Here is a 25,268-nt window from a genome sequence, read left to right as displayed (position 1 = left end):
AACGGAAACGGGCAAGAGTGACCATTGAACTGTATAGATATCTGATGCAACGATCCACGTGTCATCAAGCTGCGTTCAACCTAGCTATGTGGCACGCTAATCTTGTACATTTTAAAACTGTAGAAGGGGGACCCCCAAAATTATGCACTATTTAAATAGGACGTTTCGCACCGCAAAAAAAAAGCGATAGGAATATCCTCGACCGAGACAGTCCATAGCCCAATTGGTTTGCTACTCGTCTTTGTTGCAGTGGTGACCACTGAGAAATGAATGTAGGCGAAGAGACTTCAAATTTCGGGGAAGACAAAACCGCTTCTGAACGCACGAGAAAGAGAAACCGCAAGTACTTAGTGTGCACACAATGCCGGCGGAGAAAGATCAAATGTGACAAAAAAAGGCCTTGCTCTAACTGTTTCAAGAGTGGAAGCAAGTGCGAGTACAAGGGTCCGGACGGGAGTCCATGCAGCGAGCCAGATGATAGTGAAGGTGCAATGTTGAGTGCACTACGAGCCTTTTTCAGCTCCACTTCATCCCCGGTGGTACCCCTACAGGTACCAAACGGGGAAGTTACTTCCCAGATGGATAGAATCAGAGTGCAGATGGCTGTGCTTGAAAAAAAGTTTGACATACTGAGGGATAATGCAGGTAAATCATCAAATGCGAGCAGCGTGTATAATGATTCCACTGGTTCGGCAGTGTCGGCCGAAGGATTGTCTACAGGCCAACACAGCCACACCGCACACCTTAACGAAATCAGCGTTTTGGATGAGAAGCTGCAAGGGCTCAAAAAAATGACAATTGCTGGTAAGCCTTCATGGATAACCTTTTTAGGCCCATTATCTAGATTTTGGCTATTCTATTCACGCGATATGCTTCGAAACATGCTTAGCGGTATGCGAAGCATTATGAATCAATATAAACAGATCTGGACTCAGACTCATGACCAGATGGTACAGGGCATGGGTTTAATTGGAGACTCAGAAAAGGAGGACGTCGTTGTTAAACTGATCAATCAGATCATATGCCCAAACTATCAGGCTTTTTCAGAGCGTCTTACATACTTTGAAAATCAGTTGAACGGCATGATATTTGGGGGCTTTATCCCGATGGATGTCATCCACTCACTATTCTCATCATATTTTACTGAGTCGAATGAACCAGCGAAGTTATGCGTATTCAATAAACCAGAGAAGCCCTTTTTTTATGCCGATATTGCGGTTGTGGTAGCTTTAGTCCACCTAGTCGTTATTTTTACGCAGAACAACACTCAAAAGCGACAGTTTAACCATCACCTTGATGCTTCTACCAGTATACTCAGCTCGCTGGCAGTGAACTTGATGGATATTTCACAGTTCAGGAGAAAGCGCACGCAAGAGGCACTACTAGCGGTTATCCTCTTGCGTTCGGGCTTATATGTCTTCGAGAGCTCGAAGGGACTTGCAGGAGAAGTTGACTCTTATCCGATTTTCCAGACTGCCTTGGATATGTGCTATCAATTAGGTATTCACTCCGATCCTGATATAGCGAACATGTTCATTTTCAAAAATGACCAATTCATGAAAACCAGAGTGATGTCCCACCAGGAGATCAGGGAACTATGGAATTACATGCAGATAGAGGATGCATGCTATTCTGTGGGTACCGGCTCACCGTTGCAGATAAGCTACACTTTTTCCGCCGAATTTCATCGGAGATCTGACTTCTTTTTTGAAAATAAACGAGAAGAGGCTTTGAAGCTAATGAGAGATGTGGCTCTAATTGTTAACTCTCGGAGGGCTGTCTCGATCAGGGAGATCCTTGACTTAATTCATGCCATGATAGAGTTCTGCCGCCAATTGCCTTGCCATATGTTTGTGCCAGGAGGGACTGTTGGCGATATAGATGAACTTGCGGCACTTTGCCGTATCAAATTAATATTTTTTCAGACATTGCAGTGCTTGTGTCGAATGGTGATGGTTGGCATAAAGGATTTGCATCGTAAGGATTCACCTTCAATTCATGACAAGGTTACTGCCAATATTTTGAGTAATATTACAAGAGAGATGTTTAGACAGTCTCTAGTTTCCTGTGCGTTGTCGCTACATGAGATTTTACTGATCTGTGAGGGAAAGAGTATTTTTGGTTCTGACAGAAACAGCAAGTACGTTGTCTTCCTAAGAGAGACATTCTGCCGTACATTTGGACAGTCATTTATTCTTTGGTTCACATACTTACTCCCGCGCGCAACGAAGGATTCGGAGCTTATCGGCGAGTTTGAAAAGGAGACAACGCTCTTTGAATACCCGCCCAGAGAAAATAGCTACGAGGGTGAGATGGACTACAAAGTTTTAGAACGAGCCCTATATTACCAGCATAGTCAGGAGAGTCCTGAATTCAGTGAAAGGCTTTGTGCACGATTACTCCTCCCATCTGAATTGATTTCATTTGCTTCCGATTTCTACAAAGAAGTGAGCGAAAATGAAATTATGAAGAACAACCTTGATTCCTTCTTGATGGCCAAGACCGTTATCATCTGGAGGTATATTACTGAGGCCATCGAGGAATCCAAAAATTCATGCAGCACAAAGGAAACACGGGTTCCTGATATCATTTCTAGAGCTAGAGAAAAGCTAGAGAGAGATTTTTGTCTAGAAGGAGATATTATACAGCTGGAAACACAGGGAATACAATTCGAGAAAATGCTTGATTCTCTCTTTGCGGAACAGGATTGGCTTAACATTCCTGCGGGTTTAAACTTTGAAGGCGGCCAATCGATACCTACAAGCGTGGCCACTAGCACAACAAACACTCTCGATGCGTCAAGAAGCGACTACATCGATGCAGAGTCACTGAGCGACTATCATGCTTTGACAGGAAAGGGTAACGAAATATAGGGAATATTGAAGGGACGCCTTTCATGATTGACCGTAGTGTCACCTTATTCAAGCCAATTAGGTAGAAAGGTGCCCCTCTAAAATAAGTAATGTACATATTCATTTCATAAATCGAATTTTCTGCTTTCTGCCAATCTGATGGGTGTTGATCATTCGATAACTTTTTTGACCCTTCCTGAATCACCCGATGTCGAGTAAGAACGGATTTGACACGAAACCTGTCCCCGTGAAAAAAATTCCACTCTGGTGCTTACTAGTAGTAGTGTAGTAGTTAGCAGTAGTAGCTATCAAGTGATGATGCTTTCAGAACTAGATATGGGTCCAGGAGCTATAAAAAGGTCTTAATAGGCGTCGGCGTTATCTCAGTCACGGTTTTTACGTACGAAGACAATCGTGCCCGGCTCAAAGTAATGGTGCCGGGAGATTTCCAGGAAATTTTGCGTACTTTGTTGTGTCATGGCCCTGCACTCTCGTCTTAAGACGCAACGGTAAAAATATCAACCAGATTCACTATAAGTCGCTGAATGGAAAAAAAAGCAAAGGGATATTTTAACGCCGAAGAGATTCCTGTGTGTCAGGGCGAGCGTGCCAAGATCGCCAGGTGGGTGATCTCTCAACGTCAGGTGTATCCACCGAAAAGCTCCAGCAGCGGTCAATTGCTCGAGCATATGTTTAGAGATGTTGTAGACTCTCATGAGGGTACCGTTTTGAGGGGTGCATCGTTTGTAGAAAGCCATATCGATGGATTGTTTGCCAAAAAGCATATCTCCGAGTGCGAGGTCACCCTCGTTCATGATCTCGATGACAGCATCCACTTTATCTTACTCCACAAGATATAGAAACTTTATTGAGCAAAAGGTGGGGCGAAGTTCATCCCTTGACGGGTAGATACCATAAGCCACTTTTAGAAAGCGTCTTCCTTTATTCTCCAAGAGGCCTTGATGATATTGAAATAAATAGGAAGTTCATCGTTGCGTGTATCGACGCCTCCATCTCTGCACATATCTAATCTCACACTCCGTTATTATTCTCTTAAAGTAAGATACATTTCTGTCATCTCCCGTCAGCTTTTCCAACACTACTACTACAAGATTAAATGGGATTCCGCTAAAAATCATCTTCAAAATTACTCAGCGGCATTGGCCATTCTAGTTACCACAAGGGGAAGAGAAGAAAGTTGAAAATTTTCCGACCGACGTCAAAATTATTATTCCGCGCTTGGCAATTGTCCCAGCCGTGTGGCCAGCTAGCCGTGCGGACAGCTAGCTTGCGTCCCTTCAATAGCCGACAAGCATGTCAAAATTCTCCCTGTGGCTGAAGATTGTATTCCGTCATCACTTGAGGGGTTATCGAATCACATTCAACCCAGTCCGCTTCCATCTGAGGTTTGCTCTTCTTCGGTGTCTACATTTTGATGGAATCGAGATATGCACACCCTTATCTTTAGGCGCGTCAGACTGACATCTCCAGGTCTTCGATGCAAGATTCTAATCCCTATTCAGCCAAACGAATCTGGCAAATTTGCCAGAACTGGAAACCTAGCCACACAATTTTTCTCACGAGCTATTGCATCATGTTCCGTTGCTACTTGTTTATGAAGATACAGGACATTTTGGGTAATGAATATCGGAATGGTTCCATGCGTAAGCAAGAAGCCACAATCAAGTCCAGATCTATATAAGCATGTAGCAGTTTCCTGGCATCTCTTCTTGGTATACATCTAGGTACTTCCTGTAATCTAAAATGTCGGAAGAAAGTGTTGAAAAGAAAGAAAGACTCTCGCCTAGGGTCACCACAAGCGAGGTCGGTGATACCGAATCCGTGAGAATCGATCACTGGTATGATGGTTTTGTGCGACTCTTCGTCTGGTATCCATCATATCTTGAGAAAAAGGAGAAGAAGTTACTTTTGAAGATTGACTTCATTATCTTGACATACGTTTGTGCTTCATACTTTACTAAGGCTCTCGACAAATCCAACATCACCAATGCCTATGTTACTGGTATGAAGGAGGATCTCAACTTTGGAGGTAATGACTTGGCCTACGCCAAGTCACTTTATTCAGCAGGCTATATCGTTAGCATGTGTTGTGGTGTCATGTTTGTCACCCGGTCATGGGCCAGATTCATGCTTCCGATCTTGGAGACCATTTGGGGGGTGTTAACGTTTTGCCAGGCTGCTGTTAATACGCCTTCTCAGATGTTTGCTATTAGATTCCTTATTGGTCTTGCCGAAGGTCCTATATTCCCCAGTATTGTCTATACTTTAGGAAGTTGGTATAAACGTGATGAGGTCTATCGAAGGGTGATGGTTTTCTCGATTTCGTCATCCCTTGGTGGAATGTTTTCGGGTTTCTTACAGTCTGCTGCTTATAGCAACCTCAGTGGTAAGGGCGGCCATTCGGGATGGCAATGGGGTTTCATCATTGATGGAATCTTCACTGTTCCAATTGCGTTATTTGGCTTTGTTTTGTTCCCAGGTACTCTGGAGCAAGCTGGAAATGTCTTTTGGTTACGCTCTTCAGAATGGGAGCTTGCCAAGGTTCGGATGCGTCAATCTGGCGTCAAAGAGCCAACAAAGCTATCGTTTGCACTTGTGAAACGTGTCTTCTTGAGATGGCACGTTCATTATTTTGCTGCCTTTTGGGTATTATTAAACATCGTTGCTTTGCCGGATGGCACTGGATTCCCATTGTGGCTTAAGGCTAACTCTCCATCACGTTATACCGAGACAGACGTGAATAATTTTCCGTCTATTCAGTCCGCAGTTGGCGTTGTTGCGCAGTTCTTTCTTGCCGGTTTGTCGGATTCATTTTCTATATACCCATTCTTGAGTGTCACACAGATTCTTTTCATAATATCCTACTCAAGCTTGGCGGCATGGAATATCCCTATCGGTTACAAATGGTTCTGTTTTATGATTATTGGATTCGACTCTGTGAACCAGAGTATTGTTTCAGGCCAGATCAACCGTGCATGTAGACGAGATGCAGAAGAGCGCGCGTTTGTCTTAGGCTATTCTGATGCTGTGTCCCAAGCAATGAACATCTGGACCAATATTGTATTCTTTCCTACTGAGAAAGCACCAGAATTCCATTTAGGATACATTATTTCTACAGTTGCAGCTGCTGTCATGTTGTTTATGCCTATTATTAGTTATTACGGTGAACGATGGGATGTGAATAAGTATGAAAATAAGGTGGAATCAGTCATCAGTCAGGAGGAAGAAAGTTCAGAGATTGAGGTGCCAGATGTGGTATCCGGTAATGGTACCAAGTCAATCGACACATAAATTAGATCAGATCAATTTGTAAGTGTGGTGTAGGGTAAATTACTTGTTAAATTTATTGGGTTTTTGGATACGGTCCGAGAGAAAAGATCGAGTAGCTTAAACAACAATCAAGGGAGAGTGGCTGACAGTATCAACTGATTATGCATGTGTATCAGTAGCCCTCGCCTAAAAAGTTTATTCTTAGCCGTCTTCTGGTTGAGAACTGGGGGGTAAAGATGGATATAACCTAGTACGAAGCATGTCCAGCTTGGAGAACATTTAACAGCAACAGAAGAGGCGAACCGACAATAAGGTGTGAGCAATTAAGGCATCCTTTAACTTGATAGATACAGTAAGAGAAAATAAAACGATAAGAAAGAAGTACTGAAATTAGACGCAAGTATGAAAAAGAGCCATCTATATGCAATGCAGTTATACCGATTACTAATCATAATTCATCCAATGACGAATAATGTCAACGAGAAAGATAGGAAATAGTTCTTCCGTGGTAAAAGAGAATATTCAAATTATTATCCTGTAACTGTTGTTAAGACAGGTAATTTGTGTCGATTGCGTCACTAACATGGAAAAGATGCATCTGCATATGCAGAGAATAGTGGGTTTTGGGAAGCCTGAAGGCCTTCAAAAACTCCAGCAATGCTTGGTGAATAATTCGGAATACTCGTCACCAAAGCAAGTCACGTAGAAAGTCCGGATTCCCTTTCGCTGCTTGCAACGTTGAGGTCAGAAAGCAAGCTATATTTAGCTTTTTCCGCCATGCAATATTTGAACTTTTAAGTCCGCTGTGTCTAACTTGATCTTTCGCGACAACTATTGCTGCAAACCAACCTTCGCGCATGCAGAAACAAAAATTATCTCCGCAAATGGCCAATTCCGGAGACGAGGGTTATATCCGGAAAGAGCTGCAATTGCCCACAGTTCCACATTGGGTAAGACGTATCATAGCCGCTGCTATAATGAGGAGAGTATATGCACAAACTAATTAGGTAGTGTTTAAAAAAGTGGTTTAATCCTGTTTTAGATTAGCTCAAATCCTACATAAGTCATAACTAAAATTAGGAGTAGTTCTGCTAGAGTAGTGAAAGCGCTAAACAATAGAAGCTTATAGAACTTTATACTATGCAGGAACACAGTTATTTGTGAAGTCTCTGTTCATAGTTGAAGGTGAGCTCCCAAACAGAAGCGCCAGCTGGAATTATTTTGACTTTTTTTCAATGGACTTACTTACCTGCCTTAGATTTGTTGTTCAATCCCAAATCGCAGACAAAGCATCTTCTCATTGTTACAATTTTTTGATATTATCCATACATAGTTCTTACAACCATGGAAATTAGTTTTATTTATACCTGTAACTTTAGGAATCAATACAATCATTCCATGCAACATTCTGTCCTTGAACAAAATCTGCAAGTGGCATATCGTATTCTGATTATTAATCTCAAGCAGGTACAAATGAATCATGTTAAGTATTTTTCCCCAACAAGAAGAATAAATATCAAAATAAAATAAGAAATATATAGTCCGAGAATTTCTCTTGTTCTTTTCATTGCTTCAATATTACAAGACATTTCATGTTCATCGAATAAGCATTTGTACTCCGGCAACTTGTCGACCTTATTCTGATCCTTTATCAGAGGCTGCCGCGCCTTCGAACTCGGCTATCCAATTATTTGTTGTCTCGATATATTCATATTATTAACAGCCATGCAGATTGCAAACTCACTGCAGCTATTTATATTCGCCATTATGTATCATCAGATTCTTCTTCTTTTTTTGCTTTGCCTTTGATCTAAAGATTTCTGTCTCCCTACTCGCTCGCCGCACATGATAAGTGATTTTATTTCCTTTTCCCTAGAAGTGAGGTTACATCATGGACTCCTCACCGACGACGACACCATTCTGGGCGAATACACGTTATTTTATCGCCCTTTTCGGATGCGCAGATAGAGCAGAGGATTATAAAGAGGGAGCCTATTTTATATTTTCAATACTTTCCTCCTCGAGGAGTTATACAAGCTCAATATATAAGGTTGTCAAGAGATAGCCGTTTTAGTTCCAGCCCTTTCTAGAGGTTTTCGTAGGACCTTTCCCGGATTCTCATATTTAGGCCTAGGACTCTCTCCAGAATTATATGTGGTGCACGAGCTTCTCAATGCGTGCCGGTGATAAGTGCCATCATTTGAACTCATATTTTATTTAGGTATTTGTGTTATGTAATCTCAGCATCAAGCATATAACTCGAAGGTAGGAGTTTCTGTGATACCTTTTGGTTGAAGCAAGTAAGAGTATGTCCATTGGTCGCCAACAGTTCTCCAAGCATTTGGAGCACACCATGGGAACTTGGAGTTAGCAAAATGAATATGACCAAAGGAATTAAATCTGTCACCATAGACGGTAAGCTCAATTTCTCTCTTTCCTTTCAAGTTCCCAAGGTTTATCTTGAATGGGTCAAAAGCGATAGAGCCAACGTCCTTTCCGTCAATAGAAACACCAATGAGCGGTGCTTTGAACTCCCTAATCCTTAGTTTAACGGAGCCCTGGAAGCTGGACACATCATCAGGAATTCGTATACGATATACGACATTACCAGCATAAAATGGAAGGCCCTGCTCGACCCAGTTGCCATACACAAGGGTATCCTGCTTCTTTACAATCTTCGTATGCTTTCCATTAACCCTAACACCAAAGTCACCGAGCAAATACAATCTCTCTATATTAGAGAACTGGTTCATAGGCATCTTGTAGGACAAGGTATGGCTTCCTGCTTTAAACGATGGAAGCTTGATTTTGTAAATATCCTTATCAACAAAGTAACCATCATCAATCAACTCTTCGACCTTTACACCGTCTATCGAGATTTCAATATCCTCCTTTAGTTCACTGGCTAGAATAGGTGATTCGACATCCTCCTCAGAAACAAAGTTAAATCTCATAGTCACGGAGTGACGGAATGTTCTTTCATCTTTGAACGAGTACGGTTGAGGAAATTCCATGTTCTTCGCTTGGAGCTTCAAAATCGACCTGACAATGTTATCAATTCTCAAAACTTCTTCAGATGCTTGCCATTCACCTTCATCAATTCTAAAGGATTCAGCGAAATCAAGCATTAAGACATTTGGTTCGGACAATGTATACTTGATATCATCCTCCACCGGCACAATGTCGCTAGGAACCTCCTCAACGATCGGTTCAGCAGAATTTACGATCTGCTTAGTTGGAACCAATTTTAATAATAGAGACCCAACCATTGAAAAGTCCCAGTGGAAAGTAGTCTTGCCATTTTTAATTGTGACGTCAGCAAAATGTTTCTGTTCAGCAGTGAACGTATCCATAATAGTCAAGTCCCAATTCCCCTTTATAGTGATGATAGAGCCGGTACGCTTCTGCTCGGTGCTCGTATTGCACAAGAACAAGTATCTACTGCCGTCGACCTCCTGTCTCATGTTGTATAGAATCGAATCTTTCAATCTGGAGTACAACAAACAATCGTGGTCAACCGGATCAACGAAATCAATACCAATCTCTCTATATGGCTCTAAAGTAGTGTATAGAGCCCTCTTGGTAAATGGAATAACAGTGCACTCCTTAGCTAACTCAGCAGGCGAAGTAGTAGGCACTGCGTCTACCAAGCTTGGAACCTCACCCATAAAGACAACTTTACCGCCTTTTGCAGCAAACATTTCCAATCTTTCGAGCGTTGACCTTCTTATTGTTCTTAGAGATGGGACAACAATAACATCATACTTCATAACACCACATGGGAATTGCTCCGTAATCTCCCCCAATTTGGTAGTATCCTCAAGAAGTGACTCGGCAACATAGTCAAAATCGAGGAGGCCGAAGAGCATCCATTTAATGAGGTGGTCAAAATTGACTTGTCTTTCTTCTCTTTCGAGCTTCGTCTGCTCCCAAGTTCCGAATGCTAACCAATAACTCTCAATAGGATGAATGACACCAATCCTAACAACCGGTGAACCTCTGGTCAATGCTATGTTCAACCTAGAGAAATGGTCCTCCACGATGGTGTATTTCTTGTACCAAGAACTTTGATAGCCAATGGAAGCGGGGAAATCCCTTTTTGCTTCACCCCTCATGCTCATCCAATAGAGATGAGGAACCCTAAAGGTTACACCCAAGGCCGCCAACCAGTCCCCTTGTGATTTGTGGCCCTGGAAAGTGAAATCCCAGTTGGTCACTCCATACATTTCACACATCATTCCCTCCTTACCATACTGATGCACAACTGATTGGCACTGTTTGGCGGTGTGGTACTCGTGCTTATCTTGCAACATATCAATACCTGGTATGTCGAAATGAGGATATGCTCTCATAGCTTCACCTAGAGAAGTAGTTTGAGTTAAGAGATCCTCTTCATCAAGCATGTGTCCAGTGAAACCAAGGTTGTTCTCGCTGCACCACTTCGAAATAGTCTTGACGAAAGCGTCGGTGAAACGTTGACAAACGTGGTCATGATAGTGGTATCTAAAGACGGAAGGCTTGCGATCAGGCAGCTCCCAGAATAGCTCCGGTATCTTTTCAAAGATTGAATACGAATAAGCCTTTTGAAATGTTTCCGGTAAATCGGTAGTCCATGGAACAAAGGCCTGGTCAGACGATTCCGCCTTTTCAAATATGGATTTATGAGAAAACTGAGGTTCATCGGTAAAAATGGATTTCACGGTTTTCTTAAAATCAGCTTGGAGCAAATCGCGATACTTCACATGAGTAGTCTCAATGAAACACTTAATGGCATCAGCATTCAACGTGTCAACATAAGTAGAATTGTTATACCAGCCACTAGGCACGGCATGCTCTAGATATCCATACCAAAGTTTGCAGCCTGGGGTGGCCTCCGCTTCGGACCTAGCCTTATTTAAGCTCTCCTGATTCGAAATGTCAACCCGCTCGTAATCTGAAAGATATCCCTCCTTCAAATACACTTTGAAAGCACAGAGCAATTCACCGTTCTCGTTTCTGGAGGCGGACATAGGAAACGGATTCTCCTTTGGGATCTCAAACTCACCATATGGAATAGAGGTGAACATTAGATACTTTGCACGGTACTCAGGATTCTCCCTGGGAACTTTGCCACCACAGCTTCCAGAGGGGAATCTATCCTCATCGTATAAGTAGGTAATAAGACCTTTAGACTTGCCATAATCATGGCACTCTTTAACCAAGGACATAAATTCATCGCCTAGGTATGGGGTGTCAAGGCCGACTCTTGAGTGAATGTGGAAACCACCGAAGCCCATATCCTTAAGCGTGTCAATCTCGAATAGGAGTCTCTCCTTATCTAGCTTGCAGTTCCAGCACCACAAGGGAGCTCCCCTGTAGTCACTCGACGGATTCTTGAAAAGTTCATTATCAAACTCTTTGTTGGACAAAGGATAGAGTATACGACTGCTTGCGGTCATTTTCGAAACACAAGAAACCAACTGAAGCAAAATTTGAATAACTACCGTAGAGAATCAGCCAAAAAAAAACCTACAAACCTGCATCCGTAAACTATATATGCATCAGTTTGTATCGATGATTCCTCCCTGAATGTCTCTGTTGACGAGGACCGGAGTTTTTTCCTCCGGCATACAAAGCGAGTTCTATCTGTTTACGTAATAAGACGGAAAATTGTTTTTTCCGGCATACAAAAGTATTTCTATCTGTTTACGCAATAATATAAAGGTAGTTTTTCGCACGAGTCACCCTATGTGAAGCGCGCTCTCTGCCCGGATCTATCATAACCGAACAGTGAGGCCCCGAATGCATCCCCATGAATTATATTTTGCGGGGTACGAAGATCTACAACGTGATGCCCTCCACATTATCATTTTTCCGAATGCTTTTTTTCATCCCTGTCCATTGTATTTTGTGGGGTAATGAGATCTATAGCGTGATGCACTCCACATCAACAATTTTCCGAATGTTTTTTTATTGGCGCGGGGCAGCGGGAACTGACAAAGGGCAGGAAGAAAACGATCACGCGAGATCCCGCATGAGCCCAGGTTTACCAATGCTTTCCCGTATGGCTCGGTTTCTCGGTGTCTGCATGATGCTCGGTGTGAGGTCAGGAGACGCAATAGAAAAATGATTACATGCACCTAAGTAGGCTCATCACTCATATCGGCTCAGACAGCTCGCAGTATTCGGAGTACTTGTATATAAGTTCCTTTGAAACCTGTATATGAGTCTCTTTGAAATCTTACTTTTTCTAGTGGAGATATCACACAAATTTCTCTTTTCTCGACTTTTGGCCAAAATCAAAAATGGCTTCTGTTATTAGTGAGCTTGAAGAAATAGCAACAACAGTTAATGAGGCAGAACCTGTTGATGAGAAAGAAGTAGATGAAAAAGAGGTTGGCGAGAATATCTTTAGCGACACCAGACCGGTGAAAACTAGACTTTGGGAGATACGTAATTCTTACAAGTATCTAATGATTGTCTATATATCCGCTATTGGTATTGGTATAGATTCCCTTCTTTTCAGTTTATTATTGGGTATGGAATCTTTCAGAAAAGCCTATGGTTACTACGATGAAGCCACAAGCGGATGGGTCATCAGAGCAAAATACCAGTCTGGTTGGAATGGTGGTTCTTTTGGCTGTCAGGTTTTGGGTGCCTTCTTTGCAGGTTGGTACAATGATAAGTTTGGAAGAAAAAGTTCTTTGGCTATTTCTTGCATTATAACTATTATTGGTAACACTGTTGCTATAACCGCTCCGGTCGGTCACCCTATCAATTTGGTCATGGCAAAATGTGTTATCGGAATTGGTATCGGTATTCTTGTTTCAACTTGTCCAGTTTACTTGTCCGAATTGATGTCGCCAACCTTGAGAGGTATTGGTTCCATGGGAATCAACTTCTCCATTTGCTTTGGTCAGTGGATTGGATCGCTAATTTATTTCGGCTGTTCGAAGAATTATACGGGCATTGACGATTCAACAGGCTACAAAATTGCCTTTGGAATTCAATATTTGTTAGTTGGAGGATATCTCCTTTTGTTCTGGTTTATGCCGGAATCCCCATCATATTTGATTCACCGCGGTAAGTTGGAAGAGGCAAAAGCCGCCATTAAGAAGCTCTATCACAACAAGAATAATACTGAATACGACATTGACTCACATTACGAGATTCTCATTAAGGAAGTTGAAGAAGAAAAAATGAATGCTGAAAGTGAGAAAGAAGTTTCGTATGCCGAACTCTTCAAGGCTACAAACCTAAAGAGGGTTGTACTATCTATCTTTGCTCTTACGGGACAGCTTTGGGTTGGTGTCAGTTCTGTTTTAACCTACATTTCATATTTCTTTGAACTTGCTGGAGTTTCAAGCAGCATTGAGAAGACGGTTGGTATGTTCACTCTTTGCGTCGGTGGTAACCTTGTTTCTTACTTTGTCATTGAAAGAGTTGATAGAAGAGTCCTCTACATTGGTGGTGTTGCCCTTTGTACGATCATGAATTTACTCATTGCATGCGTGTCATATGGAAGCTCGCAAGCTGCTGCCTATACCACCGTTGTGTTTGTCTTTCTATGGGCTTTTATCTACGAAGCCACTGTTGGTCCATTGACATATGCTTTGATCACGGAGCTTCCACAGGGAAGAATGCGTGCCAAATCGGTGGCAATTACTTCTAATGTCAACAGTCTCTGTAGTTTTGGTCTTGGTTATCTCATCCCATATTTGTTCAATCCCGATGAAGTTAACATGGGGGCTAGGATCATGTTTGTTTGGACAGGTACCGGTGTGGTTTTGTTCGTTGTGATGCTCTTCTTCTTACCAGAAACTAGAGGAAGAACTGCTAACGAGATTGAGCAGTTGTTCGTGAACAAAGTGGGTGCTTTGAAATTCAAGAGGGCTAAGTTTGATGAAGATGATAAATTAATTATGTCATCAGTGGGGAAAGAGGTCAGTCAGGCATAGCTTGTTTGGTGTGTCCCCGTCCGCCTTTTGTATCCTTACTTTATTGAATAATAGAAATGAAAGCTATAAATACGTGCTCGTAAATGTTGGCCTGTTCATCCAGTAGAAGTAATCGTCAATATTACTCGTATTTGATGTTGTTGTGGTGTAAGGAAGTGATAAACTATTCCTGAATTGGGGGTGTAAGGACGTTGGCGAGAACGACCTCTGAATTTGGTGTAAGGACGTTGTTGAACGATTTTTGGATAGAGCGATTTGAATTGTGATCTGGTGTAAGGACGTTGCCAAGAGCATTCTCTGGAATTCGATTTGGTGTAAGGAAGTTGCTAAAAGCGATTCCTGGATTTTGATTTTTCATGGGATATTGAGGGACGTCTCCTAGAATTCTTAGAGCGATTCCTAAAACTCAATCTGGTGTAAGGACGTTGTTCAAGGCGATTCTATTTTTATTCTCGGTAGCACAAGATTTGCCCAGATCCGATTTTCTAACTGGAACTTAAAGATAGGTACATTAATGTGCAGATCCTCTCGTAAGCTATTAGTTCTATCCTACCTAGAGCATCTTACCTCAGTGTCTTTATTCTTAACTTTCTCTTTGCAAAGTCAAGAGTTATCGAGGCTCGATATTAAATAATACTAAGATATATTTGAAAGTAGATATTGAGGGAAACAAAGTGAAGCATAGGAAGTGGTAGTGATTTAAGATGAACGCTGAGGATTTGAAGGTGATAGGAGTAGTAGAAGATGAGATACGATTGAATTGGTGGTGTGGGGTAAAACAAAGAAGCTGACATGGGATGGCAGGTAATGAACACATGGTGTAAGGATGTGCACGAAGTAGCTTTACAGATGGAGTTTACGCATTTGAAGTGAGTTGGAAGCCAGATGGGACGCGTGCGGCTATATTGCGGAAGTGGTGGTGGACTAATTAGGTTAACTGACTGAGGGAACTGACTCTACGCTACATGCTACGCTACAGGCTACTCTACTCTACGCTACATGCTACGCTACAGGCTACTCTACTCTACGCTACATGCTACGCTACAGGCTACAGGCTACATGCTACTCTACGCTACAGGCTACGCTACATACTCTACGCTACATGCGCTACGCTGCATCTTCTGGGGAGGGACAACGACAGACTGGAAAGCTCAAGAGAACGAGCGGACTTGGAGATGGAAGAAAAAAAAGTGATGGGGAGAGAGGAAACTCGAGTGGATTAAAGCCTGTGAGAGGACGAAAAGTGATAGGCGGATGGGAGAAGGAAGTGGGAACTCGAGTAAATTAAACACTAGAGAGGAGGAAAAAGTGATAGGTGGACGGAAGAAAGTTTTGCGACGGATTGACGCGAGTTGGGAGATGGAGAGGGAGGGAAGGGATGTCGGAATAGAGATGGACGACTACACGAAGAATACAGAGAATACGAGTAGTTCACTTCCCTCACGCACGCACGCACACACACCCGTCCCACACACGCACGTCGAATCTCAGAAGGGAATCGACTGAAGTGGATGGAAGTGCAAACGGAGCTTGGGGGAGGGAGATGGAGACTACACAGAATACACGTAGGTGGTGTAATAGAAGACGAAGGAATTGATGTTAGGAGATTGATGCTGGCACAAAGGCTACAAGACTACACGAAGACTACACGTAAGCTTAGTTCACTGACGCACGCTCGCACGCCCGTCGAGTCTCAGAAATGCGGATTGGCTCGAGTGGACTGAAGATGGATGGTGTAAGGAAAAGAGAAAGCCGAAGTACAAACGGAGCTTGGGCGAGCTAGACGGAGGAAAGGAAAAGGAAATAATCCGGAATAAAGATTAAGGAAAGACTACAAGACTACACGAAGACTACACGTAAGCTTAGTTCACACCCGACACTCACTCACACCCAACACTCATTCACACCCGACCCTCACGCACTCACACCCATCCCGTCAAGTCAAGTGAAACTTTCAGGGAAGTAGTAGACGCGTAAAGGTATTTGAGCATTGACCCTGGATTTGTAACTACAAAGTAAAGTTGACGGTGGATTAGTGCACTATGAATTATCATTCTCCCCGCCCGACCACTACCGACTAACCACAAACCCTCACGCCCACACACCCACACACCCACACACACACACCCTCACCCACACGCCCTCACGCACATACACCAACCCCGTCGAGTCCCGTAAAGTTTTAGAAAGGTCGTGTATTCTTCAGAGCTCTAGTCGACCAGGCTCATTCCGTGGAGTCGGCAAAAAGTCGGACGCGTAACGCATTGCTGAGGATGGGGTAAACAAATCTGCTGGTGGTAGGGAAGATGAGTCAGTGGAGTCCAGAGGCTTTGAGGAGGATGGGAATGGATACTGTGGATGGGTAGAATTTGAAATAAAGGTGTACTTGACTAAATCAATAGACTACGAGAAATAAAATCTTCTCCCGCCAGACCATCGACGAGTCGCGTAAAGGTATTTGAGCATCGACCTTGGATTTATAGGCTACATAACAAAGTGGTGTATCTGACCCTGGATTAGTACACTATAAATTATAATTCTCCCCCGCCCGACCACTACCGACCACACACCCACACACCCGCACGCCTTCACGTCCTCACATTCACACGCACGCCCACATGCCTTCACGCACACACACCCACACCTTCGAGTCCCGTAAAATTTTCAGAAAGGTCGTGGATTCTTCAGAGCTCCAGTCAACCAGGCTCATTCCTTGGAGTCGGCAAAAAGTCGGACGCGTAACGCATTGCTGAGGATGGGGTAAACAAAGTTTGCTGGTGGTAGGGGAAATGAAACCGAGATGGATACTGAGGATTTGTAGACTACAAATAAAGGTGCGTTTAGAGACGGATCAGCAAAATACATAAAGGTTTTAAAGGTGTCAATTTGACTGTCAAATCAGTGCACTACAAAAAATAGAATACTCCCCCGCCCGACCACCACCACTAACCAACCGACCACAAACCCTCATGCCCTCACGCCCTCACCCCCGTCGTCCTAGAAGGTCTTGTATTAAGAGAGTCCGTCCGTCGATACTGCCAGAGTCACCTCGTTGTGCGTCGGCTTAGTTTGGAGAATGCCAAGTACGAGGTGCATTGCTGTGAAACGCATCTATTTCCACGCCATTTGGGGTGTGCGACCAGACTTTACCACCCCGAGACTACCCTTAAACTGCCTGTGGAGTGGCGGTTTAAACGTTGATACCAGCACTACATGTCACTTCTCCACTGTCACTAAGTCATCTAAGCACAAGTCGGGTCTACTCACTGGATGCCCCGTCATTCCGAACCTGCATGAACGTAGCCGGCACATGCATGAATTTCAAACGACGGTGCGTCGAGCGCCGAGGTCGACTGGTGGATATATAGCGACGTTTCCTGGTTCACGGGCTGTTGAGTGAAGCATTAGATAGGCGATGGTTGGCTAGACCTGACTAGGCATGTGCGAATCAGAGTTTGAGTCTTCAAGAAATGGAGATTGGCAACTGGAGTTTGAAATGAGTCTACCCCGACCATTGAATCTTCCGTTCCCCCTCAGAGTCATACTTGGGCACTTCTTGTCTTCAGTCCACTACGAGTCCGATGTCTGAGTCTTCAAGAAATGGAGATTGGCAAGTCTCCAGAGTCTACTTTGAACACTTAGTCTTCAAGTCCTATTGCAGTCTACTGTTTGATATCTTGAATCTTCAGCGCACTAGAAGTCCAAAGTCTGGGTCTTCAAGAAGTGCATTGGGTTGTGCTACACGGAGTCAAGACTATATGCATGTTTGCGAGTCCGCCATTTGACTGTTGAATTTGATCATCGACTTTGAATATTCAGTCCACCACCAGTCCAGAGTCTGAGTCTTCAAGTGATAGATTGGAGATTGTCAATGAGTCGTTGGTGTGTACACTTTGAACATTGAGTGTGAATACTATATGCAGTGATGTTGCCAGTTGTCAAGTCCAGACTCTGAACTCTTCTTATCCTCAAGTCTTCAAGAAATACATTGGGAGTTCGTCAAGTGGTGTTTGGAATGGGTCTACTCTGACACTTTAAGTCTTCAAGCTTCAAGAAGAACATTGGGTTGGTTGTATCTACACTTGGTACATTAAGTGTGAATACTACTGTTGTGATATTTGAGATTGTCAAGTCCGCACTTTCAACACTTGGAATCTTCCGTTCCTCTACTCTTTGAACTTTCGAGTTTTCCGTTTCCCTAAGAATCACACTTTGGGCACTTCTTGTCTTCAGGAAATGCATTGGATATTGGCAATGGGTCTGTGGTGTCTCCACTCTGACCACTTTGAATCTTCCGTTCTACTTAGAGTCACACTTTGATACTTTGACACTTCGAGTTCTCAAGAAATACATTGGAGATGGCAACGGATGTTTGAAATGGGTCTACTCTGACCATTGAATCTTCAGTCCACGCCCAGGGTCTGCTACTGCACTGGACGTTTGATTGTCAAGTTGAGTTCTTCAGCCTATTACAATTTCCCCCCTTCAGCCTCAACTAGTGCACGAGATTGGCATGCCTCCGTCATTCCGAACGTGCATAAACGCAGCCGGGCACATGCATGAATTTCAAACCCGACGGTGCGTCGAGCGCCGATGGTCCGATCGATGGATATATAGCGACGTTTCCGTGGTTCACTGGCGATTGAGGTTCAGTCACACCAAGTTAAATATTGGATGGGTTGCTACACTGTCAGACTTTGATCGTCGACTGAATCTTCAGTCAAAGTGTGAGTTTTCAATCCAAAGTCTGAGTCTTTAAGCTTCAAGAAGTGCATTGGGTATTGGCAATAGGTTGTGGCTAAGCTGAGTCTTCAAGCCTATTGCGGTGATGTCTGCAAGTCTACACTTTGACGAACCCCAATAGACTTTGAGTTATCCGTTCCTGTAAGAGTCACACTTTGACCCCTGGGATCTTCCATCCTTCACTCTTTGAACCTTTGAGTCTTCCGTTCCACTGAGTGTCACACTTTGGGCACTTCTTGTATTCAGGAAATGCATTGGATATTGGCAATGGGTCTGTGCTGTTTACACTTTGATCACTTCGAGTCTTCCGTTCCACTGAGAGTCACACTTTGACACTTTCAGTCTTCAAGTAATACATTGGAGATTGGCAGTGAGTTGGTGGCGTCTACACGTTGACACTTTGAATCTTCAAGAAAAGCATTGGGTGTTGGTATTTGGGTTGGTGCGGTTTACACTTAGTACACCGAGTCTTCAAGTACTACTGCATTGATGTTTGCAAGTTCACACTTTGCGTCTTCAAGACATGCATTGGATATTGGTGTGTGGTGGTGTCTCCACTCTGACCACTTTGAATCTTCCCTTCTACTTGGAGTCACACTTTGATACTTTGACACTTCGAGTTCTCAAGGAATACATTGGAGATGGCAACGGGTGTTTGAAATGGGTCTACTCTGACACTTTGAATCTTGGGTTCATCTATAAGTCCAGAGTCTGAGTCTTCAAGAAATGCATTAGGTTGGCGACTACACGGAGTCTTCAAGTCCTACTGCATGATGTTCGCGGTTGGCAAGTTTACACTTGAATCTTCAGTTCTACTGTTCTTTGAACCGACAGGTCTTCAGTACAAAGTCTGAGTCTTCAAGCTTCAAGGAGTACATTGGGTTGTGCTACACTGCGTCCTCAACTACCAATGCAGTGATGTTTGCGGTTGGTGAGTCACGTTGACTCTTCAGTTCTACTCTTTGAACCTTTGAGTCTTCCGTTATATTAACGGTCACACTTTGACACTTTCAGCCTTCAAGAAATACATTGGGTTGACGGGTGTACACTTGGGTACACGTGCAGGGATGTGCAAGTCCGCACTTGACTATTTGAATTTGATCATCGACTTTGAATATTCAGTCCACCAGTCCAGAGTCTGAGTCTTCAAGAAATGGAGATTCGCAAGTGTCCAGAGTCTACTTTGAACACCTAGTCTTCAACCACCAATGCAGTGATGTTTGCGGTTGGTGAGTCACGTTGACTCTTCAGTTCTACTACTCTTCGAACCGTCAAGTCTTCAATTCACTGCAAGTTCAGACTTTGCGTCTTCAAGAAATACATTGGAGCTCGGCAACGGGTGTTTGAAATGGGTCTACTCTGACCATTGAATCTTCAGTCCATACCAAGTTCAGAGTTTGAGTCTTCGAGAAATACATTGGGTTGGTGTCTACACTTTGTACATTGAGTGTGAATACTAGTGCTGTGATGTTTGAGATTGTCAAGTCCAGATTTGAACTCTTCTTATCCTCGAGTTTTCAAGAATTTCACTTTAAATATTGGCAATTGGGTCGGTGCTGTTTACACTTTAACACTTTGAATATTCAGTCCACTACGAGTCCCCCGCTGTCTGAGTCTTCAAGAAATGCATTGGGTTGGCGTCCACACTTTGAACACTTGGGTATCCGTGCGGGGACGTGCAAGTCCGCACTTTGACTATTTGAACTCCAGTAGACTTTGAATATTCAGTCCACCAGTCCAGAGTCTGAGTCTTCGAGAAATTTATTGGCGTTGACGTCCAGACTTTGAACACTTAGAGTGCAGGGATGTGCAAGTCCGACTTTGGACACTTGGGGTGCAGGGATGTGCAAGTGACTTTTCACGCTTGGGGTGCAGAGATGTTGCAAACCGTGCAGGGATGTGCAAGTCCGACTTTTGCACTTGGGGTGCAGGGATGTGCAAGTCCGACTTTTGCACTTGGGGTGCAGGGATGTGCAAGTGACTTTTCACGCTTGGGGTGCAGGGATGTGCAAGTGACTTTTCACGCTTGGGGTGCAGGGATGTGCAAGTCTGATTTTTTGCACTTGGGTACCCGTGCAGGGATGTGCAAGTGGTCCAGAACCTTCATATAAATGTTGTTCATAATAACATGCCTCAAAAATAGCAGTGAATAGTTTCCAAAAAATGTAATCCCTAAAAGAATTCCCAAAGAATTCCCAAAGAATCCTTCAATCTAGCAGCAAAGGCGGAGTGGATGTCAAAATAAGGACTACAAAATTCAAATTTCGTGTTTGGTCGCCCACACCACTACTCAGTCGAACTCTTGGCAACTTAACTACAGTTGATCGGACGGGTAACGGTGCTTTCTGCCAGATATGATCGTAGCCGACAGACTTTAAACCGACGTCGGTGTGAGATGAATTTTTCTCATCAAAAATCGATCCTTGAGATGCACTGAAAGTGTAATGGGGAAGGTGTGGTGGATGTAAGTGCACCAGTATGAGCAGAAAAGATAGAAGAATATACCAGGGCATGTAGGTAGCAGAAAACTAGGCAATGAAATGTTACCAAATATATGGAAGATGAATTAATAAGTAAATGGTATAGAATATAGTGAATAATTAGGAAATCAAGAAATATAAATTTATTGAAAGACAGAGACATATAAGAGAGGAGTATGAAAGTAGAAAGTGAGTAGATAATAGTGTGGAGAAATGGAGGCGAGCAGATAGGGATTGGATGAGATATAGGGAAAAAGGGATTGGGGACTCTAGGTGGTGGGGAGCCATTCGAACCGAAGCATAGAGAAAAGAAAGTGAGCGAAAAGTGGGAATCGTTCAGACTCTGTAAATGGGAGGAAATATTTGGACGAAGGTTCGCGAAAATTAGTGGAGGGTCTGAAAATCTTAAAATGGAAAGAGCGGGGCGTTTATGTAAACAAGGGCGTTAATGCAAACAAGGGCGTTACGTAAATGGTGAAGAAGTTGTTAGTGTGATGGGTCTTTTGAATAGTGAAGAGTTGTTTAACATTGACCTATAAGTGTAAGTGACGGAAAGTGGAAATGGGGAAAGTGGAAATTGGAAAAAGTGGAAATCTTTCAGACTTTGTAAATGGTGAAGTAAAATACTTGGACGAAGGTGAAAAAGTTTGTCATGGAAACAAGCGAACGCGATCGTCTTTTCGCGATCATTTCTTTGCGATCGTTTCTTTTCGTCGTTTCTTCGCGATCACACGTTCAAAAATCGGGATGAGCTGGCGCGACAAACATGGAATCGATGAGCCGATTGGCAGTTTGATTTCTTTTCGCGAAGGGCTGGAACGATGAGCGTATGGATTATTCTTCCGAGCAAGTCGTTCGGCAGATGCCATTGTTCCTGTAAACGAAATGCATTTGTTTGGGCATTCGATGAGCCTATTGGTGATTCGTTTAGGGTGATAAATTTTCGGAACTAGGAAGTGGCTATGCAAATTAATATAAGTACCATAGAAAGTGCAGTTTCGACATGCAAATATGAGTACTGGGAGTGAACGAGAACTATTAGAAGGTGGGATTAAGAAACACTATGATGATTAGCAATTGAGTAGGTAGAAGGAACTACCATTAAGGGACTGCAGGCACTTAGCAATTCAGTTACTTTTGGGTACCACTGGGAACTACCATGAGAAGCAGATTGCAGAACCATTAGCAATTTCATCAATGCCATGACTACCATGAAGGAGCTGCAACACCTAGCGATTGAGTCGATGCCAGTTAACGTGAAGTGGAGATTGCAAGAGTTTAGGAATTGAAATCAATGTCAAGTACTACCGTGTATGGTCAATTTCATCAATGCCACGACTACCATGAAGGAGCTGCAAGAACTTAACAATTCAGTTACTGTTAGGTACTATAAAGTGGAGTTGCATGAACTTAGCTATTGAGCTCAATGTCAAGTACTAGTGTGGTGGTCAATAAACTACTTTGAAATGGTGTCGCAAGAATCATTAGGAATTGGGATCAATGCCAGGTACCACTAGGACTACCATGAAGAAAAGTTGCAGAACCATCAGTTGCATCAATGTCAGGAACTATTGAGAAAGGTGGTTGCAACACTTGGTGATTGAACTAATGTCAGATACTACGAAGTGGAGATTTCAAGAGTTCAGCGATTGAGATCAATGCCAGGTACTACTAGGACTACCATGAAGTGCCGATTGCAGATGTATTATCAGTTGCATTTGACATGAGGTATGTGTGGTGTGCAAGAGCACAGCAATGAAATGATGCAAGTCTATTTGCAATTTAGTTTATGTCGATTAATACCGGCAAGTGATTATTGAGAAATGGTGAGACGTGCAGATTACAGAACTATTGGCAGTTGCATTTATGCCAGGACCATCGATAAAAGGTGGTTGCAACACTCAGCCATTGAATTGATGCCTGGACCGTGAAGTGGATATTGCAAAACTTGGCGAGATCAATGTCAAGTACTGCTGTGGTGTGGCCACATTGAACTACTTGGATGTGGTGCAGTAATTGAGCTATTGATATCAACGTCCATGTCGAGATACTATAAGAACCACGTTGATCTATTGGGATGTGGTGGAAGAACTTAGTAATTCAGTTAGTGATAGGTACCATTAGGAACTACCATGAAATGCAGATTGTATAACCATTGCAGTTGCACTTGATATTAGTTACTACCAACAAGTGATCAAACTATGTCAAAATTGCTGGAGAAATAGGGAGTTGCCGCTTAGAACATGTCTGGACATCACAGTGATTGGCTACTGAGGAGTTGAAATATACTTTGTATAAGTATCAGAGATATTTGTAGGATCATTCTGTAAATACTTTGGGGTGATTTGCTAGCAATTTGTTAGCAACTAATTTGGTTAGTGTGTTACATCTATTCATTTATGCACGTGTCTAGTCGTATTCATTGTCCCAATTGAGTTGACTCATTAAGGTTCACAAACTTCCGCATAGTACTTTGCGTATGGTTGAAGCCGAAGGGTTTGAAGGTTTAGTTAGGTGTATTCAGGTTGCAGTCCTAATCAATTGAGAAGTGTCTTCCCTTTATGAAATCTGATAAATGTCTATCGATGGTGTCACTTAATGGTAGAGAATGGTTTGAAAGTAGATATTCAACACCGTTATTAATTCACAGGTGACTATTTGAGGTAGGAACGATTTCTTAGAAATGGATTTTGTTAGCATTGATTTTGTTAGGGAATTGAGATTTTACATAATTCAAGATCTAGGTTTTGTTAGGGATTAAGTTTATTGGCCAATAATTTTGTTAGCAAATATAATTTAGTATGAAATTTGAGAGAATAATAGTTAGGGATAGTATTTTTGTTAGAATTAATTTATCAAACTCAAAGATATTTGTAGCGACAGGGAAATCTGTTAGGATTAATTTACAAATTCAGAAAGATTTGTAGCGAAACTGGGAAATCTGTTAGGATTAATTTACTAAGTTCAGAAATATTTGTAGCGAAACTGAGGAATTATTTTGCAAGTATTAGCGAATTTATAGGGAAATTATTTTATAAAGTTTTAGAATTTTGTTAGCGAATTGGTAATAAAATATTTCTTAGAATCCTCAGAGATATTTGTTAGCGAAACTGAGATATTATTTAGCAAGTATTATTAGCGAATTTATAGGGAGATTATTTTATAAAGTTTTAGAATTTTGTTAGCGAATTGGTAATAAAATATTTCTTAGAATCTCAGAGATATTTGTTAGCGAAACTGAGGTATTATTTTCTAAGTATTTTGTTAGGAGTCATTTTTGTTAGCGAATTTGTTAGGAGTTATTTTTGTCAGCAAATTTGTAAGGGAAATTATTCTCAAAATCTCAGAGATATTTGTTAGCGAAACTGAGGTATTATTTTCTAAGTATTTTGTTAGGAGTCATTTTTGTCAGCGAATTTGTAAGGCAGTTATTTTTGTTAGTGAAACTGAGGTATTATTTTTAAGTATTTTGTTAGCGAAACTGAGGAATTATTTTTAATATCTCAGAAATATTTGTCAGTGAGTTATTTTGTTAACGAACTTGGGTCTTATTTTATTTGCAGTTTATTTAACTGGCTTTATCAAAATTTATGGCATCTTATATATTTTTAAGTGCCGAAATAATAAATAAGGGAAATTAGTTAAATGGTAAAAAGTTTGACTTTTAATAAATTCATTAAGTTCGAGCTTCCAGAAGGTGGATAAAGAAATCAGACGGACCATTTTAAAAGCATCGATGAAGAAGTCGCGAAAGAGATTTTGATGAGAGAAGAAAAAGTAGGGAATTTTTTGATTCGCGAAAAGAAAGATTTGTAGCGAGAGTGTGCATTTAATATGGTGGTAGGAACTACATGCGAGAGCATGCAAGAGTTGAAAAGTTAGTAGCGAGGAAGTTTAAAGCGGCGAGTCAGTAGGAGTGCCTTTTGATGGCGAATGGTTGTTTGTGGGTTTTCTGCAGACGACTT

General features: G+C 42.3%; 5 protein-coding genes across 5 annotated transcripts; 4 read left to right on the top strand and 1 right to left on the bottom strand.

Annotated features, from left to right (window-relative positions):
* Positions 1–578: 578 nt before the first annotated feature.
* FOA43_003229 (uncharacterized protein) lies at positions 579–2,873 on the top strand (the record flags this gene model as incomplete). Its single annotated transcript, XM_038923483.1, has 1 exon — positions 579–2,873. The coding sequence occupies one exon, from the start codon at positions 579–581 to the stop codon at positions 2,871–2,873; it is 2,295 nt and encodes a 764-aa protein (XP_038779411.1).
* A 187-nt stretch (positions 2,874–3,060) lies between these two features.
* On the top strand, positions 3,061–3,712 carry FOA43_003228 (uncharacterized protein; the record flags this gene model as incomplete). The annotated part of the gene is made up of 2 exons (XM_038923482.1): positions 3,061–3,067; positions 3,411–3,712. 2 exons carry the CDS (start codon positions 3,061–3,063, stop codon positions 3,710–3,712), a joined length of 309 nt encoding a protein of 102 aa, XP_038779410.1.
* A 904-nt stretch (positions 3,713–4,616) lies between these two features.
* Positions 4,617–6,164, top strand: FOA43_003227 (uncharacterized protein; the record flags this gene model as incomplete). Its single annotated transcript, XM_038923481.1, has 1 exon — positions 4,617–6,164. One exon carries the CDS (start codon positions 4,617–4,619, stop codon positions 6,162–6,164), a length of 1,548 nt encoding a protein of 515 aa, XP_038779409.1.
* Positions 6,165–8,389: 2,225 nt separating this feature from the next.
* FOA43_003226 (uncharacterized protein) lies at positions 8,390–11,581 on the bottom strand (the record flags this gene model as incomplete). The annotated part of the gene is made up of 1 exon (XM_038923480.1): positions 8,390–11,581. One exon carries the CDS (start codon positions 11,579–11,581, stop codon positions 8,390–8,392), a length of 3,192 nt encoding a protein of 1,063 aa, XP_038779408.1.
* An 846-nt stretch (positions 11,582–12,427) lies between these two features.
* FOA43_003225 (uncharacterized protein) lies at positions 12,428–14,080 on the top strand (the record flags this gene model as incomplete). Its single annotated transcript, XM_038923479.1, has 2 exons — positions 12,428–12,436; positions 12,479–14,080. The coding sequence occupies 2 exons, from the start codon at positions 12,428–12,430 to the stop codon at positions 14,078–14,080; spliced, it is 1,611 nt and encodes a 536-aa protein (XP_038779407.1).
* Between the last annotated feature and the right edge of the window lie 11,188 nt (positions 14,081–25,268).

Source organism: Brettanomyces nanus, chromosome 4 (assembly GCF_011074865.1).
Source record: "Brettanomyces nanus chromosome 4, complete sequence".
Taxonomy (NCBI): domain Eukaryota; kingdom Fungi; phylum Ascomycota; class Pichiomycetes; order Pichiales; family Pichiaceae; genus Brettanomyces; species Brettanomyces nanus.
Note: the sequence above shows the minus strand (reverse complement) of the source record. Positions and strands in the feature narration are given on the sequence as shown.